This window comes from Tachyglossus aculeatus, chromosome 6, assembly GCF_015852505.1.
Source record: "Tachyglossus aculeatus isolate mTacAcu1 chromosome 6, mTacAcu1.pri, whole genome shotgun sequence".
NCBI lineage: Eukaryota > Metazoa > Chordata > Mammalia > Monotremata > Tachyglossidae > Tachyglossus > Tachyglossus aculeatus.
The window spans coordinates 44,892,958-44,907,579 of NC_052071.1; the positions used below are offsets into that span (position 1 = coordinate 44,892,958).

Consider the following 14,622-nt stretch of genomic DNA (forward strand, 5'->3'; position numbering starts at 1 on the left):
AGTATAATATAGCAATAAACAGATACATTCCCTGCCCACAACAAGCTTACCGTCTAGAGGGGGAGACAAACATTAATATAAATAATTGCACGTTTATTGCAATTATTTAATGTGCAATTAATTATTGTAGGGCGTGAAGCGCTATTAACTAAAATGTGCATGTTTGTGAGAAACCCCAAGACTGGCCCACCTCAGGAAAATAGCACCCCAGAAATTTTTGCAGGAAGGGAAAAAGAAAATGCCTTTCATTATTTTTATTTTATTTTATTTTATTTTATTTTGTTAGTATGTTTGGTTTTGTTCTCTGTCTCCCCCTTTTAGACTGTGAGCCCACTGTTGGGTAGGGACTGTCTCTATATGTTGCCAGTTTGTGCTTCCCAAGCTCTTAGTACAGTGCTCTGCACATAGTAAGGGCTCAATAAATACGATTGATTGATTCATTCATTCATTCAATCGTATTTATTGAGCGCTTATTGTGTGCAGAGCACTGTACTAAGCGCTTTGGAGAGTACACTATAACCACAAACAGACACATTCCCTGCCCACAATGAGCTTACAGTCTAAAGGGGGAGACAAACACTACTATTAATAAATAAATTACAGATATTCCTGTATATGATTAGAAGAATAGAAGATGAAGATAAAGGCAGAAACCCATTGGTTGACAAAACAAGTCTTCCTTGAATATTGCTGTGCTAAGACACGCTAAGACTCAATCGTATTTATTGAGCGCTTATTGTGTGCAGAGCACTGTACTAAGTGCTTTGGAGAGTACACTATAACCTCAAACAGACACATTCCCTGCCCACAATGAGCTTACAGTCTAAAGGGGGAGACAAACACTACTATTAATAAATAAATTACAGATATGCCTGTATACGATTAGAAGAATAGAAGATGAAGATAAAGGCAGGAACCCATTGGTTGACAAAACAAGTCTTCCTTGAATATTGCCGTGCTAAGACACGCTAAGACTCAATCGTATTTATTGAGCGCTGATTGTGTGCAGAGCACTGTACTAAGTGCTTTGGAGAGTACACTATAACCACAAACAGACACATTCCCTGCCCACAATGAGCTTACAGTCTAAAGGGGGAGACAAACACTACGATAAATAAATAAATTACAGGTATGCCCGTGTATGAATAGAAGAATAGAAGATGAAGATAAAGGCAGGAACCCATTGATTGACAAAACAAGTCTTCCTTGAATATTGCCGTGCTAAGACACTCATGTATATATGTTTGTACGTATTTATTACTCTATTTATTTTATTTGTACATATTTATTCTATTTATTTTATTTTGTTAATATATTTTGTTTTGTTCTCTGTCTCCCCCTTCTAGACTGTGAGCCCACTGTTGGGTAGGGACCGTCTCTATATGTTGCCAACTTGTACTTCCCAAGCGCTTAGTACAGTGCTCTGCACACAGTAAGCGCTCAATAAATACCATTGAATGAATGAATGAATGAATATTCTGCGATCCACCATAGCTACAAAATGCACAAAATTGTTTACCGGCCTGCCAAATTCTCACCAGACCTTCCTTCACTTCTCATGGCGCATAATGTATCATCATCAGTGGCATTTAGTGAGCACTTACTGCGTGCAGAGCAATGTGCCAAGTGATTAGTACAGTGCTCTGCACACAGTAAGTGCTCAATAAATACGATTGATTGATTGATTGATTGATTGATGACCTACCAACGCTTGGTACCGAGCTCTGCACACAGTAAGTACTCAATAAATACCATTGACTGACTGGCTGACGTGCTACCATACCCTTTCTACTTTCTAGATTCTTTCTAGTCTATTTTATCCTCCACTCGAAAGTCATTCTTGGAGTCTAGTTTTAAGTTCGTGAACCAGGAGGCTTCTGCTCCCGCTCAAGGAAGGAGACCATTCCATGTTTTAACGTTCTCTCCCACTTGGAAGATTTTGGAGATGTTGGATCTAAATTTTCCCCTCTCCAATGGTGCCCCATGCCCAATAATAGAAAAATAAATCCTCTGCAAGGAGGGAAAGGAGTTACTGTATGCGAGGCAATAGCTGGTTTCTAAATGAAGTCAAAATGTGTGTTCCCTCAAAATGGGGTAAGCCTTCTGCATTCGGGTTTATTTTTACTTTATTTTATTTGCCTAAAAGTGAAAACGAGAAGGAGGAGGAAGCTGAATTGATCTCCTGGAGTGATGTAATTGTGCCTAGAGTCAACCAATCCCCCAGTACAAGGTAAGTCAGCCATCCACTGGCTCTTCCTCTGCCTACCTACAAACCCAAGAAAGTGGGTTTCTATAATTGCCTTTTCACTTAAACTTTACCAGAAAATATCACACATGGGCTAATGCTTGGTACAGTGCTGGACACATAGTAAAGCACTTAACAAATAGTACCATCACTTTTTATCATTATTATTATCATTATTATCACCATCGTCATTATTAGCTAACTATAGACTTGACAGGCTAAACAGGTACCAGGGGAGAGAGGTGATGAAGAAGGTACAGAATCACTAGTCAGCCAAAAATCAATCATTAATCAGTAATAATAATAATAATGGCATGTATTAAGTGCTTACTATGTGCAAAGCACTAGTCTAAGCACTGGGGAGGTTACAGGGTGATCAGGTTGTCCCACAGGGGGTTCACAATCCTAATCCCCATTTTACACATGAGGGAACTGAGGCACAGAGAAGTTAAGTGACTTGCCCAAAGTTACATAGCTGACAATTGACAGAGCTGGGATTAATAATAATAATAATTTTGGTATTTATTAAGCGCTTACTATGTGCAAAGCACTATTCTAAGCACTGGGAAGGTTACAAGGTGATCAGGTTGTCCCACAGGGGGTTCATCATCATCATCAATCGTATTTATTGAGCGCTTACTATGTGCAGAGCACTGTACTAAGCGCTTGGGAAGTACAAATTGGCAACATATAGAGACAGTCCCTACCCAACAGTGGGCTCACAGTCTAAAAGACTGTGAATCTAAAATCTTAAATCTTTTAGATTCTAAAAGAATCTAAGGTTCACAATCTTAATCCCCATTTTACACATGAGGGAACTGAGGCCCAGAGAAGTTAAGTGACTTGTCCAAAGTCACACAGCCGACAATTGGCGGAGCTGGGATTTGAACCCATGACCTCTGACTCCAAAGCCCGGGCTCTTTCCACTGAGCCACGCTGCTTCCCTTCACTTATAATCAATCAATCAATCGTATTTATCGAGCACTTACTGGGTGCAGAGCACTGTACTAAGCGCTTGGGAAGTACAAGTTGGCATAACACTTATTAAGCACATACAATGTAAGAAACACTGTACAGAGTTCTGGGGAAAGACCAATCCATCAGTGGCATTTATTGAGTGCTTACTACGTGCAGACTACTGTATTATGTGCTTGGAAGAGTACAATATAAGAGAGTTGGAAGATATGTTCCCTTCCCTCAATGAGTTTATAGTCTAAGAGTCTTGTTCCCCATATCATCATCATCATCAATCGTATTTATTGAGTGCTTACTGTGTGCAGAGCACTGTACTAAGCGCTTGGGAAGTACAAATTGGCAACATATAGAGACAGTCCCTACCCAACAGTGGGCTCACAGTCTAATATAATTAATAACACCTGTGTGACATAATTAACAAGGTGGTTTTCTGGGCTTTCCATGGGCAGAACTGCAGTTTACTGGAAAGAGCTCGGGTCTGGGAGTAAGAGAGTCTTGCTTTCATTTGAACCAGTTTGTATACGCTCCTTTTTCACTTACATTGGCTATAAGTGGCTATAGGAGCCAGTCTTGTCTCCCCCTAGGAGCCCATAGCAAACAAAACTTGCATCTTTAGCTTTTCTACTAAAGGAAACCACTTCTTAAAATAATTTTAGCAGCGTTGGGAGAATCGAAAAGAGCCCTGAGCCACAACCCCGGAATGAAGAGGAGCCAAAAGCCAGCTCCCCAGGCAGAAGGTAAGGCTGAAAACTGGTTTTATTTCCCGGTGGGAGGTGCCCATCACAATCAGTTTGACCTTTAGATGGAGGCATGGGACTGGGAGTCGGAAGGTCATGGGTTCTAATCCTGGCAGCGCCACTTGCCTGCTGTGTGGCCTTGGACAAGTCACTTCACTTCCCTGTGCCTCTGTTACCTCACTTGCAAAATTCAGAGCATCTAAGTGTATTAACTCTAGAAGGTAAGCTCATTGTGGACAGGGAATATGTCTGTTATAATAATAATTATGGTATTTATTAAGCACTTACTATGTGCCAAGCACTGCTCTAAGGGCTGGGGTAGATACAAGGTAATCAGGTAATCCCATTTGGGGCTCACAGTCTTAATCCCCATTTTACAAATAAGGTAACTGAGGCACAGAGAAGCTAAGTGACTTGCCCAAAGTCACCCAGGCTGACAAGGGGCAGAGGCTGGATTAGAACCCACAACCATCCTCTCCCAAGCATTTAGTACAGTGCTCTTCACACAGTAAACACTCATTAAATACGACTGATTGACTTGCAATCCTACAGGGGGGTAGAGTGGTGGCCAAGGTCTCAAAAGCATCAAGGTGAGTTCAGAATGATTGTCATAATAATAATAATAATGATGATAGAATTTGTTAAGCGCTTACTAGGTGTGAAGCACTGTTCTAAGCCCTGCCCACCCAGGAAGCAAGCACCAAAACTTCCCCATATGGAGCAAGTTTGGTTCTGGAACTAATGGCTCAGTGAGAGGAAAGGAGAAATAACAATAGAAACAATAACTGTAGTATTTGTTAAGCGCTTACCACGTCCAAAGCACTGGACTAGGCTGGGATAGATATAAGACAATAACGTCGGCTACATCCCTGACCTACATGGGGTCCTCAGTCTAAATATGAGGGAGAACAGGTATTGAACCCCAATTTGCAGATAAGGAACTGAGAAGTTAAATTCATTCATTCATTCAGTCGTATTTATTGAGTGCTTCCTGTGTGCAGAGCACTGTACTAAGCGCTTGGGAAGTACAAGTTGGCAATATATAGAGACCGTCCCTACGCAATAACGGGCTCACAGTCTAGAAGGGGGAGACAGACAACAAAACAAAGCCCTAAGGTCACCCAGCAAGCAAGTGCGAGAGCTGGGATTAGAACCCAGGTCCTCTGACTCCCAATCCTGCGCTCTTTCCACTAGACCACGTTGCTTCTCTAAGAAGGAAGGAAGCCTCCTTAAGGGATCAACTTTTCTATTATAATAATAATGGCATTTATTAAGCACTTACTATCTGCAAAGCACTGTTCTAAGCGCTGGGGAGGTTACAAGGAGATCAGGTTGTCCCATGGGGGGCTCACAGTCTTCATCCCCATTTTACAGATGAGGGAACTGGGGCACAGAGAAGTGAAGTGACTTGCCCAAAGTCACACAGCTGACAATTGGCAGAGCCGGGATTCGAACCCATGACCCCAAAGCCCGTGCTCTTTCCACTGAGCCATGCTGCTTTTCTATTGACAAGAAGTCACAATCTCTAGTCTTCCCTCTCTGCTGGCCTTGACGCTTGTCCATTTACAGCGTAACTTGTCCGGAACCCTGGACCTTCCTTCAGATGACTTTGAGTGGCACTTCTTCAGAAAGAATGGAAAGGAAAATAAAAGTCTCTCAACTTAACGAGTGAACATGGACAATTTTCCACCTTCTTATTATGCCCCTCTTGGGTTTCCAGGGATCCTTTTCATAATTCTTGACATTTAAAAGCCCTCAGTGTAGTATCCATTGAAATCAACATAACAGCCTTTCTTGTCATTTCCTCTTCTTGTTTTGTCCCTCTCCAGAACATTCCCAGGCCCAAGCCGATAGGAGAAATTAGGTTCAAATCATCATCATCATCATCAATCGTATTTATTGAGCGCTTACTATGTGCAGAGCACTGTACTAAGCGCTTGGGAAGTACAAATTGGCAACATACAGAGACAGTCCCTACCCAACAGTGGGCTCACAGTCTAAAATGGGGAGACAGAGAACAAAACCAAACATACTAACAAAATAAAATAAATAGAATGGATATGCACCAATAAAATAAATAAATAAATAGAGTAATAAATATGTACAAACATATATACATATATACAGGTGCTGTGGGGAAGGGAAGGAGGTAAGATGGGGGGGATGGAGAGGGGGACGAGGGGGAGAGGAAGGAAGGGGCTCAGTCTGGGAAAGCTTTATTTATAAAGGGGCTTTATTCAAATGAGGAATGTGTTCCTCTTTGAAGGGGCTTTGGATCCAACAGGGTGAATTAGGGTTGTGTAATAGATTCATTGAGGGCAAATAGGGTAGAATAGCAAAGGATAGAATAGCAACCTATTCTATACTGTCATACTTGAAGTCACTAGGGTAAAGGGACAAACTGGTGATGAAAAATGTTTTAAAAACTTTGGAAAACACATCCAATTCAGTGTCATCAAAAGATCTTAGTACAGTGCTCTGCACACAGTAAGCACTCAATAAATATGATTGAATGAATGAATGAATCTTAAATTTGTCACCCAAGAGCTGGTAGATATGTCAACCTGGGTTCTGAAAATATTCACCCCAAAGAGAAGTGTGGAGTAAGGACCTGCAAAGCATTTTGGCCAGAAGAAGATGGAAAATTCTGTATTATCAATCAATCAATTAATCATATTTATTGAGCGCTTACTGTGTGCAGAACACTGTACTAAGCGCTTGGGAAGTACAAGTTGGCAACATATAGAGACAGTCCCTACCCAACAGTGGGCACTATTCTGTAGCTGTTCAACCCTTCACATAATCAAAGATTTTTGATAGTGGTTCATGACTGAAAGACACAAACTGTCCAAAAATGCCCAGGTAGACCAAGAAATTAAAGAATCAGTCAAGTGCAGTTGTAGCATTCAACCTTCTTAATGACCATAAATCCTAGACATTCAGTAGATCTCGATCGATCAATGGTATTTATTGAACGCTTACTGTGTGCGGAGAGGACTGTACTAAGCCCTTAGAAGAGTAGAGTACAACGAGTTGGTAGACACATTCCCCGCTCACAGTGAGTTTACAGTCTAGGGATTACACCAAATTCCCTGGCATCTCCCACCTGTGATACTTAACATCCAAAGCAAGATAGTATCACAGACGCAAGGTCTAAGAATGCATTCTTTCACTCCGTCCACCGCAAATCAATGTTCATCGCAGCACTGTTTCTTGGGTAGGACATGTCAGGAGATTGGATTAGAGTTTACTGACCTGAACAGTGTGAGAGAATACTTAAGAGTACAGGAGAAATGTTTTAAATAGTCAGGAAAGCTCAACTGCCAAAGCTGTTGGTGGTTGCAAACTGATGGATTAAGCAGCATTCGACAGACCCGCCTGACAGAATGGGGCAGAGCTTTGGGAAGATTGTGATTCAAAGGGGGAAGAATCAAAAGCAAAACCAGGCGATGCAGTGAGCAAATAGGATAGCATAGCAAAAAAGGGACTTTACATTTAATAAGTATGTAAGAAACTGCTAGGAAAATATCTATCTTTTCAATAAGCCGTATGCACGGAATCTCACCAACAGAGACGATAGATCTGACAGGAAAAGCAAGCTGTTGGGGGTGGAAGGGGCTCTATACGTTAAAAGAGAGAGAGAGAGAGTGAGAGAGAGTCTACTCTATATGTTAAAATATAGAGAGAGAGAGAGACAGAGAAAGAGAAAGAGAGAGTTTCTACAAGAAGCCTTGTGGTTTAGGGGAAAGAGCACAGGCTTAGGAGTTGGAGAATGTGGGATCTAATTCCGGCTCTGCCACTTGTCTGCTGTGTCACCTTGGGCAAGCCACTTAACTTCTCTCTGCCTCAGTTACCTCATCTGTAAAATGGGGATTAAGACTGTGAGCCCTTCATGGGACAACCTGATTACCTTTTATAATAATAATAATAATAATAATGATAATAATAATAATAATGGCATTTATTAAGGGCTTACTATGTGCAAAAAACTGTTCTAAGCGCTGGGGAGGTTACAAGGTGATCAGGTTGTCCCACGGGGGGCTCAAAGTTTTAATCCCCATTATACAGATGAGGTAACTGTGGCACAGAGATGTTAATTGACTTGCCCAGAGTCACACAGCTGACAATTGGCAGAGCCGGGGTTTGAACCCATGACCTCTGACTCCAAAGCCCAGGCTCTTTCCACTGAGCCACGCTGCTTCTCTAACATATAGAGATGGTCCCTACCCAACAGAGGACTCACAGTCTCACTTATCATGTACAAAGCACTGTTCTAAGCGCTGGGGAGGTTACAAGGTGATCAGGTTGTCCCACGGGGGGCTCACAGTCTTCATCCCTATTTTACAGATGAGGGAACTGAGGCCCAGAGAAGTGAAGTGACTTGCCCAAAGTCACACAGCTAATTGGCAGGGCCGGGATTTGAACCCATGACCTCTGACTCCAAAGCCCATGCTCTTTCCACTGAGCCACGCTGCTTCTCTGCTTTTATCTGTCCTACCGCTTAGAACAATGTTTGGCAAATAGTAAGCACTCAACAAATACCATAATTATTTTCATTATTAAGAAAGAAGAGGCAATTCTCCAATTATTTTTTGTTAAAATATTTTGGATCATTGGATTATTTTTTTTAACTCAAAGAGGTCAGAGTCTTCTATCTTTCCCTTACCTTCTCCAGAACACAATATTATGGCGTTACGGTCTGTCTGAAGCAGGTGCTTTATAAAAACTTATGGGGTTGGTAATAATGATTTTAACCCTATGTGATGAGTCCCTATTTCTTTTCTTCCTCCTTAGTGAAAAGAGAGAAGAAACTCCCACTCCTGCTTGGAGGACAACACCACCGGATCAAAAAGTAGAAATCCCCCGTATTGTTATCTCCCCTGAGATAAGTCAGAAGAGGTAAAAAGACTTCCTGGGTGTTTTTTTATTAATTGCCAATTCTCAATTATCCAGCTTTTGAACTATTCAGGACCCGGGTTTTACTTTATTCTCCCTTTTATGGAATGTTCTTGTGGGATTTCATTACTCACCCATGTTTCAAAAGGCAAGTCAGTCCATCAATCAATTGTATTTATCGATTGCTTACCAAGTGCTTGGGAGAGTACAACATAACAGTATAACAGAGTTGGTAGAATACATTCCCTGCCCACAACAAGCTAATAGTCTAGAGGGGGAGAAAGACATCAATGCAAATGAATAAATTATAGCTACATACAGAAGCACTAAGGGGCTGAGTGAGGGATGAGGGAGGCAAGATCAAGGAGAAGAGATGAACTTGGAATCAGTGCATTTTATTTCTTATCAACTCTGAAAAAAGTGGTTTGATTCATTCATTCATTCAGAAAGGGCCAATCGTATTTATTGAGCACTTACTGTGTGCAGAGCACTGTACTAAGTGCTAGGGAAGTACAATTCAGCAACAAATTAAAACTAATAGTGAGCACATAATGACATTTTTAGATTCTCTGCAAATATACAAAACTACTGGGGTGACAGGCAGGACTGCCAATGTCCTCGGGCATCAGCTGTCCATCACAGATCAGTAATAATAATAATAATGATGATGATGATGGTATTTGTAAGGCGCTTACTATGTGCCAAGCACTGTTCTAAGAGCTGGGGGAGATACAAGGTTAACAGGTTGTCCCAGATAGGGCTCACAGTCTTAATCCCCATTTTACAGATGAGGTAACTGAGGCATAGAGAAGTGAGGTGACTTGCCCAAAGTCACACAGCTGCTAAGTGGTGAAGTCAGGATTAGAACCCACACCCTCTGACTCCCAAGCCCGGGCTCTGGCCACTAAGCCACGCTGCTTCTCTACTCTTGGGTCAATCGAGGGACTCATGGAAGTTATAAAAGAAGCAGTTATAGAGAAGCAGCGAGGCTCAGTGGAAAGAGCCCGGGCTTTGGAGTCAAAGGTCATGGGTTCAAATCTCGGCCCCCGCCAATTGTCAGCTGTGTGACTTTGGGCAAGTCACTTCACTTCTCTGGGCCTCAGTTACCTCATCTGTAAAATGGGGATGAAGACTGTGAGCCCCCTGTGGGACAACCTGATCACCTTGTAACCTCCCCAGCTCTTAGAACATTCATTCATTCATTCACTCACTCATTCAATTGTATTTATTGAGCGCTCACTGTGTGCAGAGCACTGTACTAAGTGCTTGGGAAGTACAATCAATCAATCAATCGTATTTATTGAGCGCTTACTATGTGCAGAGCACTGTACTAAGCGCTTGGGAAGTACAAATTGGCATCACAAGTACAAGTTGGCAACATATGGAGATGGTCCCTACCCAGCAGTGGACTCACAGTCTAGAAGGGGGAGACGGAGAACAAAACAAAACATATTAACAAAATAAAATAAATAGAATAAATATGTACAAATAAAATAAATAGTGTAATAAATACATACAAACATATATACAGGTGCTGTGGGAAAGGGAAGGAGGTAAGGCGGGGGGGATGGGGGGAGGGGGAGAGGGGGTGCTTTGCACATAGTAAGCACTTAATAAATGCCATTATTATTATTATTATTATTATTATTATAAAACAGATTGATTGCCCTGTATCCTAGAGTCCAAACTAGCATTCTTAAAGATAAATTGTATTTCTAGTCTGAATTGTGACAAATCATCTTTATCTTTCTCTTTGGATTGTGAATGTGTCTGGCAACACAGTGGCTACTCTAAGAAGCCATTGACAAGCAGCATGGGCTAGTGGTTAGAGCATGGGCCGGGGAATTAGGCGGTCAAGGGTTCTAATCCCAGCCCCACCACGTCTGCTGTGTGACCTTGGGCAAGTCACTTCACTTCTCTGCCCTCAGTTACCCCATCTATAAAATGAGGAGCGAGATGGTGAGCCCCACATGGGACAGAGACTGCGTCCAACCTAATTTGCTTGTGTCTACCCCAGTGCTTAGTATGGTGCTCAGCACATAGTAAGCACTTAACAAATAGCATTACGACTATTATAAGATCATTATGGGCAAGGGGAGAGACAGGGAACGTGTTCGCTAATTCTGTTGTATTGTACTCTCCCACTTAGAACAGTGTAATATTTTTATTTTCAAGTTTCCATGCAATTCACCTTAGTAGATATGCTAATTCTTGTGACTCCTTTACCAGCAGGTCAAACTCCCAGACTCGAGAAAGTACTGAAGTTACACGGGAGAATCAAGATGAACTCTCCGGACCAAAAGAGGAGGCTGGATTTGCTCCTAAAAGGTAACTGGGTTGGAATGAATGAAGACAGATCAGTCTGGGAAAATTGGTGATAAACTCAGCTTCACAGTGAGTGATTCTTTGGCAGATTATCCAGCTAAATAAGATCCCAAAGCACACACCCACCTTACTAAATAATCAATGCAGCAGCGTGGCTCAGTGGAAAAGAGCACGGATTTTGGAGTCGGAGGTCATGGGTTCAAATCCTGCTCCGCCAATTGTCAGCTGTGTGACTCTGGGCAAGTCACTTAATGATGATGATGGCATTTGTTAAGCACTTACTATGTGCAGAGCACCGTTCTAAGCGCTTCTCTGTGCCTCAGTGACCTCATCTGTCAAATGGGGATGAAGACTGTGAGCCCGCCGTGGGGCAACCGATCACCTTGTAACCTCCCCAGTGCTTAGAACAGTGCTTTGCACATAGTAAGCACTTAATAAATGCCATTATTATTATTATTATTATTACAGCTGGAGTCACCACTCTGACCAATGGAGCAGAGAGTCTGGTTTTTCTCCAGTGAAGATTCATTCAGCCAGTCAGTCGTATTTATTGAGCGCTTACTGTGTGCAGAGCACTGTACTAAGCGCTTGGGAAGTACAAGTTGGTAACATATAGAGACGGTCCCTACCCAACAACGGGCTCACAGTCTAGAAGGGAGTCCGTTCATGTAAAGTATCCAGATAATCGAGCCTGAATAACCCCAAATTTGCTAATTTCCTTCCCTTCCCCACAGCACCTGTATATATGTATATATGTTTGTACATATTTATTACTCTATTTATTTATTTATTTATTTTACTTGTACATATCTATTCTATTTATTTTATTTTGCTAGTATGTTTGGTTTTGTTCTCTGTCTCCCCCTTTTAGACTGTGAGCCCACTGTTGGGTAGGGACTGTCTCTAGATGATGCCAATTTGTACTTCCCAAGTGCTTAGTACAGTGCTCTGCACATAGTAAGCGCTCAATAAATACGATTGATGATGATGATAATGTAAGCACAGTATTAAAAAGCTTTTCAGGCACTGGTCCTGACAAGCCACCACCCCCAAACCAGACTGAAGTAAGTCTGCCCCGTTCCTCTGCGAGACTCCATCCCGCTCTGTCTTCTACCAACCTGCTGGGAAAGAGAACAGCCCCCGTAGAGGAAGACTCCGCAAAACCCAGGAAAGATGAGGACTGCTGCTTGGGTTGCTGTGGCTCTAGATGAATTCCAAACTGAGCCCCAAGAAGCCTGGAATTCTGCTCCTCTAGCCTCAGTACTCTGTTGATTTTTGTTCTTGTTTTGTGTCTTTGTCTGCGTTGTGTTTCAATCATTCCCGATGAGCCAGGACGTTGATAATGACGATGATAATGAGAGTAACGATATTTGTTAAGTCCTTACTATGTGCCAAACGCTGTTCAAAACTCTGGGGGCGATGCGAGGTTATCCATTTGAACACAATCCCCGTCTCGCATGGGGCTCACAGTTGAGGTAGGAAGGAGGAGGATTTAATCCCCGTTTTACAGACGAGGAAACTGAGGCCCAGAGAAGTGAAGTGACTTGCCCGAGGTCACACAGCAAGCAACTGGCAGAGCTGGGATTAGAACCCAGGTCTTCTGGCTCTCAGGCCCACGTGGCTCAGTGGAAAGAGCCCGGGCTTGGGAGTCAATCAATCAATCAATCAATCGTATTTACTGAGCACTTACTGTGTGCAGAGCACTGTACTAAGTGCTTGGGAAGTACAAGTTGACAAGTTGGCAACATCTAGAGACAGTCCCTACCCAACAGTGGGCTCACAGTCTAAAAGGGGGAGACAGAGAACAAAACCAAACATACTAACAAAATAAAATAAATAGAATAGATATGTACAGGTAAAATAAATAAATAAATAAGTAGAGTGATAAATATGTACAAACATATATACATATATACAGCTGCTGTGGGGAAGGGAAGGAGTTAAAATGGGGGGGATGGAGAGGGGGACGAGGGGGAGTCAGAGGTCATGGGCTCTAATCCCGGCTCTGCCGCTTGTCAGCTGTGTGACTTTGGGCAAGTCACTTAACTTCTCTGAGCCTCAGTTCCCTTATCTGTAAAATGGGGATTAAGACTGTGAGCCCCACGTGGGACAACCTGATCACCTTGTATCCTCCCTAGTGCTTAGAACCGTGCTTTGCATATAGAAAGCGCTTAACAAATGCCATTATTATTATATTATTATTTCCACTAGGCTACACTACTTCTCTAAGTCTGTCTCCAGTCCCTTCTCCCCACTTATATTCTTAGATTTGTGAGCCCCCTGAGGGACAGGGACTGTGTCTAATTCACAGCTGGGTATTCTCTCCCAGTGCTTAGTACAGTGCTTGGCACACAGTAAGCGATCAATAAATACGATGATGATGGTGGTATTTATTAAGGGCTCTCTAAGCGTCAAACACTCTACAAAGTGCTGAGGTAGATATAAAATAATCTGGTCAAATCCAGTCCCTGTTCTATATGGGGCTCACAGTCTGAGTGAGGGGGAGAACAGTGGAAAGAGCATGGGCTTTGAAGTCAGAGGTCATGGGTTCAAATCCCGGCTCTGCCACTTGTCAGATGTGTGATTTTGGGCAACTCATTTAACTTCTCTGTGCCTCAGTGACCTCATCTGTAAAACGATGGGGATTAAGACTGTGAGCCCCCCGTGGGACAACCTGATCACCTTGTAACCTCCCCAGTGCTTAGAACAGTGCTTTACACCTAGAAAGCGCTTAATAAATGCCATCAATATTATTATTATTATCTCCCTTTAACAGATGAGGAAGTTGAGGCACAGAGAACCTAAGTGACTTGCCCTAGGTCACCCAGTAGGCCAGGATTAGAAATCAGGTCCTCCAACTCCCAGGTGCATGCTCTTTCCACTTGGCCACAGTGCTTCCATTCTTTCTCCTCCACCTCCTCCTTCTTTCCCTCCTCCTCCTCTTCCTCCCAACCCCCTAACCCCACATCCTCGGGGCTTCTAAGTAGCAAAGGAGGACCTGCAGTCTCCTTCATGCCATGCAGAGTTGCTATAAAGATCAATGAAAATATTTTATAATGACCTCTAAGGTGCTTGGAATTCACAGTATTGTATGAGCACAGGCAATGTGGGGGGCAGGGGTGATAAACTTATTAATAACAATTTTCTCTCTTGTTAGGCCAGCCCAGGGCTCTGAAGAAAATACGGTCCCTAGAACCAGAGAGACCAGAGGAGAAATGCCAAGTGAAGTAGACCTCAAGGACGCTTACCCTGACGTGGACAGGTACTGTGATGGAAACCAGACAATCATAGCTACTTCTTTTCATTATGGTATTTTTTATGGTACTTAGTAAGCACTTAACATTTGCCAGGCACTGTACTAAGCACTGGGGTAGATATAAGGTAATCGGTTTGGACAAGTCCCCTATCCTGCATAGGGCTCACGTCTTCATCAATTTTACAGTT

The 14,622-nt window shown here is 42.6% G+C and overlaps 1 protein-coding gene across 1 annotated transcript in view; it reads left to right on the forward strand.

Moving 5' to 3' along the window:
* The window catches only part of ZNF185 (zinc finger protein 185 with LIM domain), a 150,285-nt gene that overhangs the window by 86,926 nt on the left and 48,737 nt on the right, over positions 1–14,622 (forward strand). Inside the window, exons 17-21 of the mRNA XM_038748610.1 lie at positions 2,147–2,230; positions 3,877–3,957; positions 8,752–8,856; positions 11,083–11,181; positions 14,336–14,440. Of these exons, the coding sequence (XP_038604538.1) occupies positions 2,147–2,230; positions 3,877–3,957; positions 8,752–8,856; positions 11,083–11,181; positions 14,336–14,440 (474 nt within the window). The remainder of the gene's footprint in view (positions 1–2,146; positions 2,231–3,876; positions 3,958–8,751; positions 8,857–11,082; positions 11,182–14,335; positions 14,441–14,622) is intronic.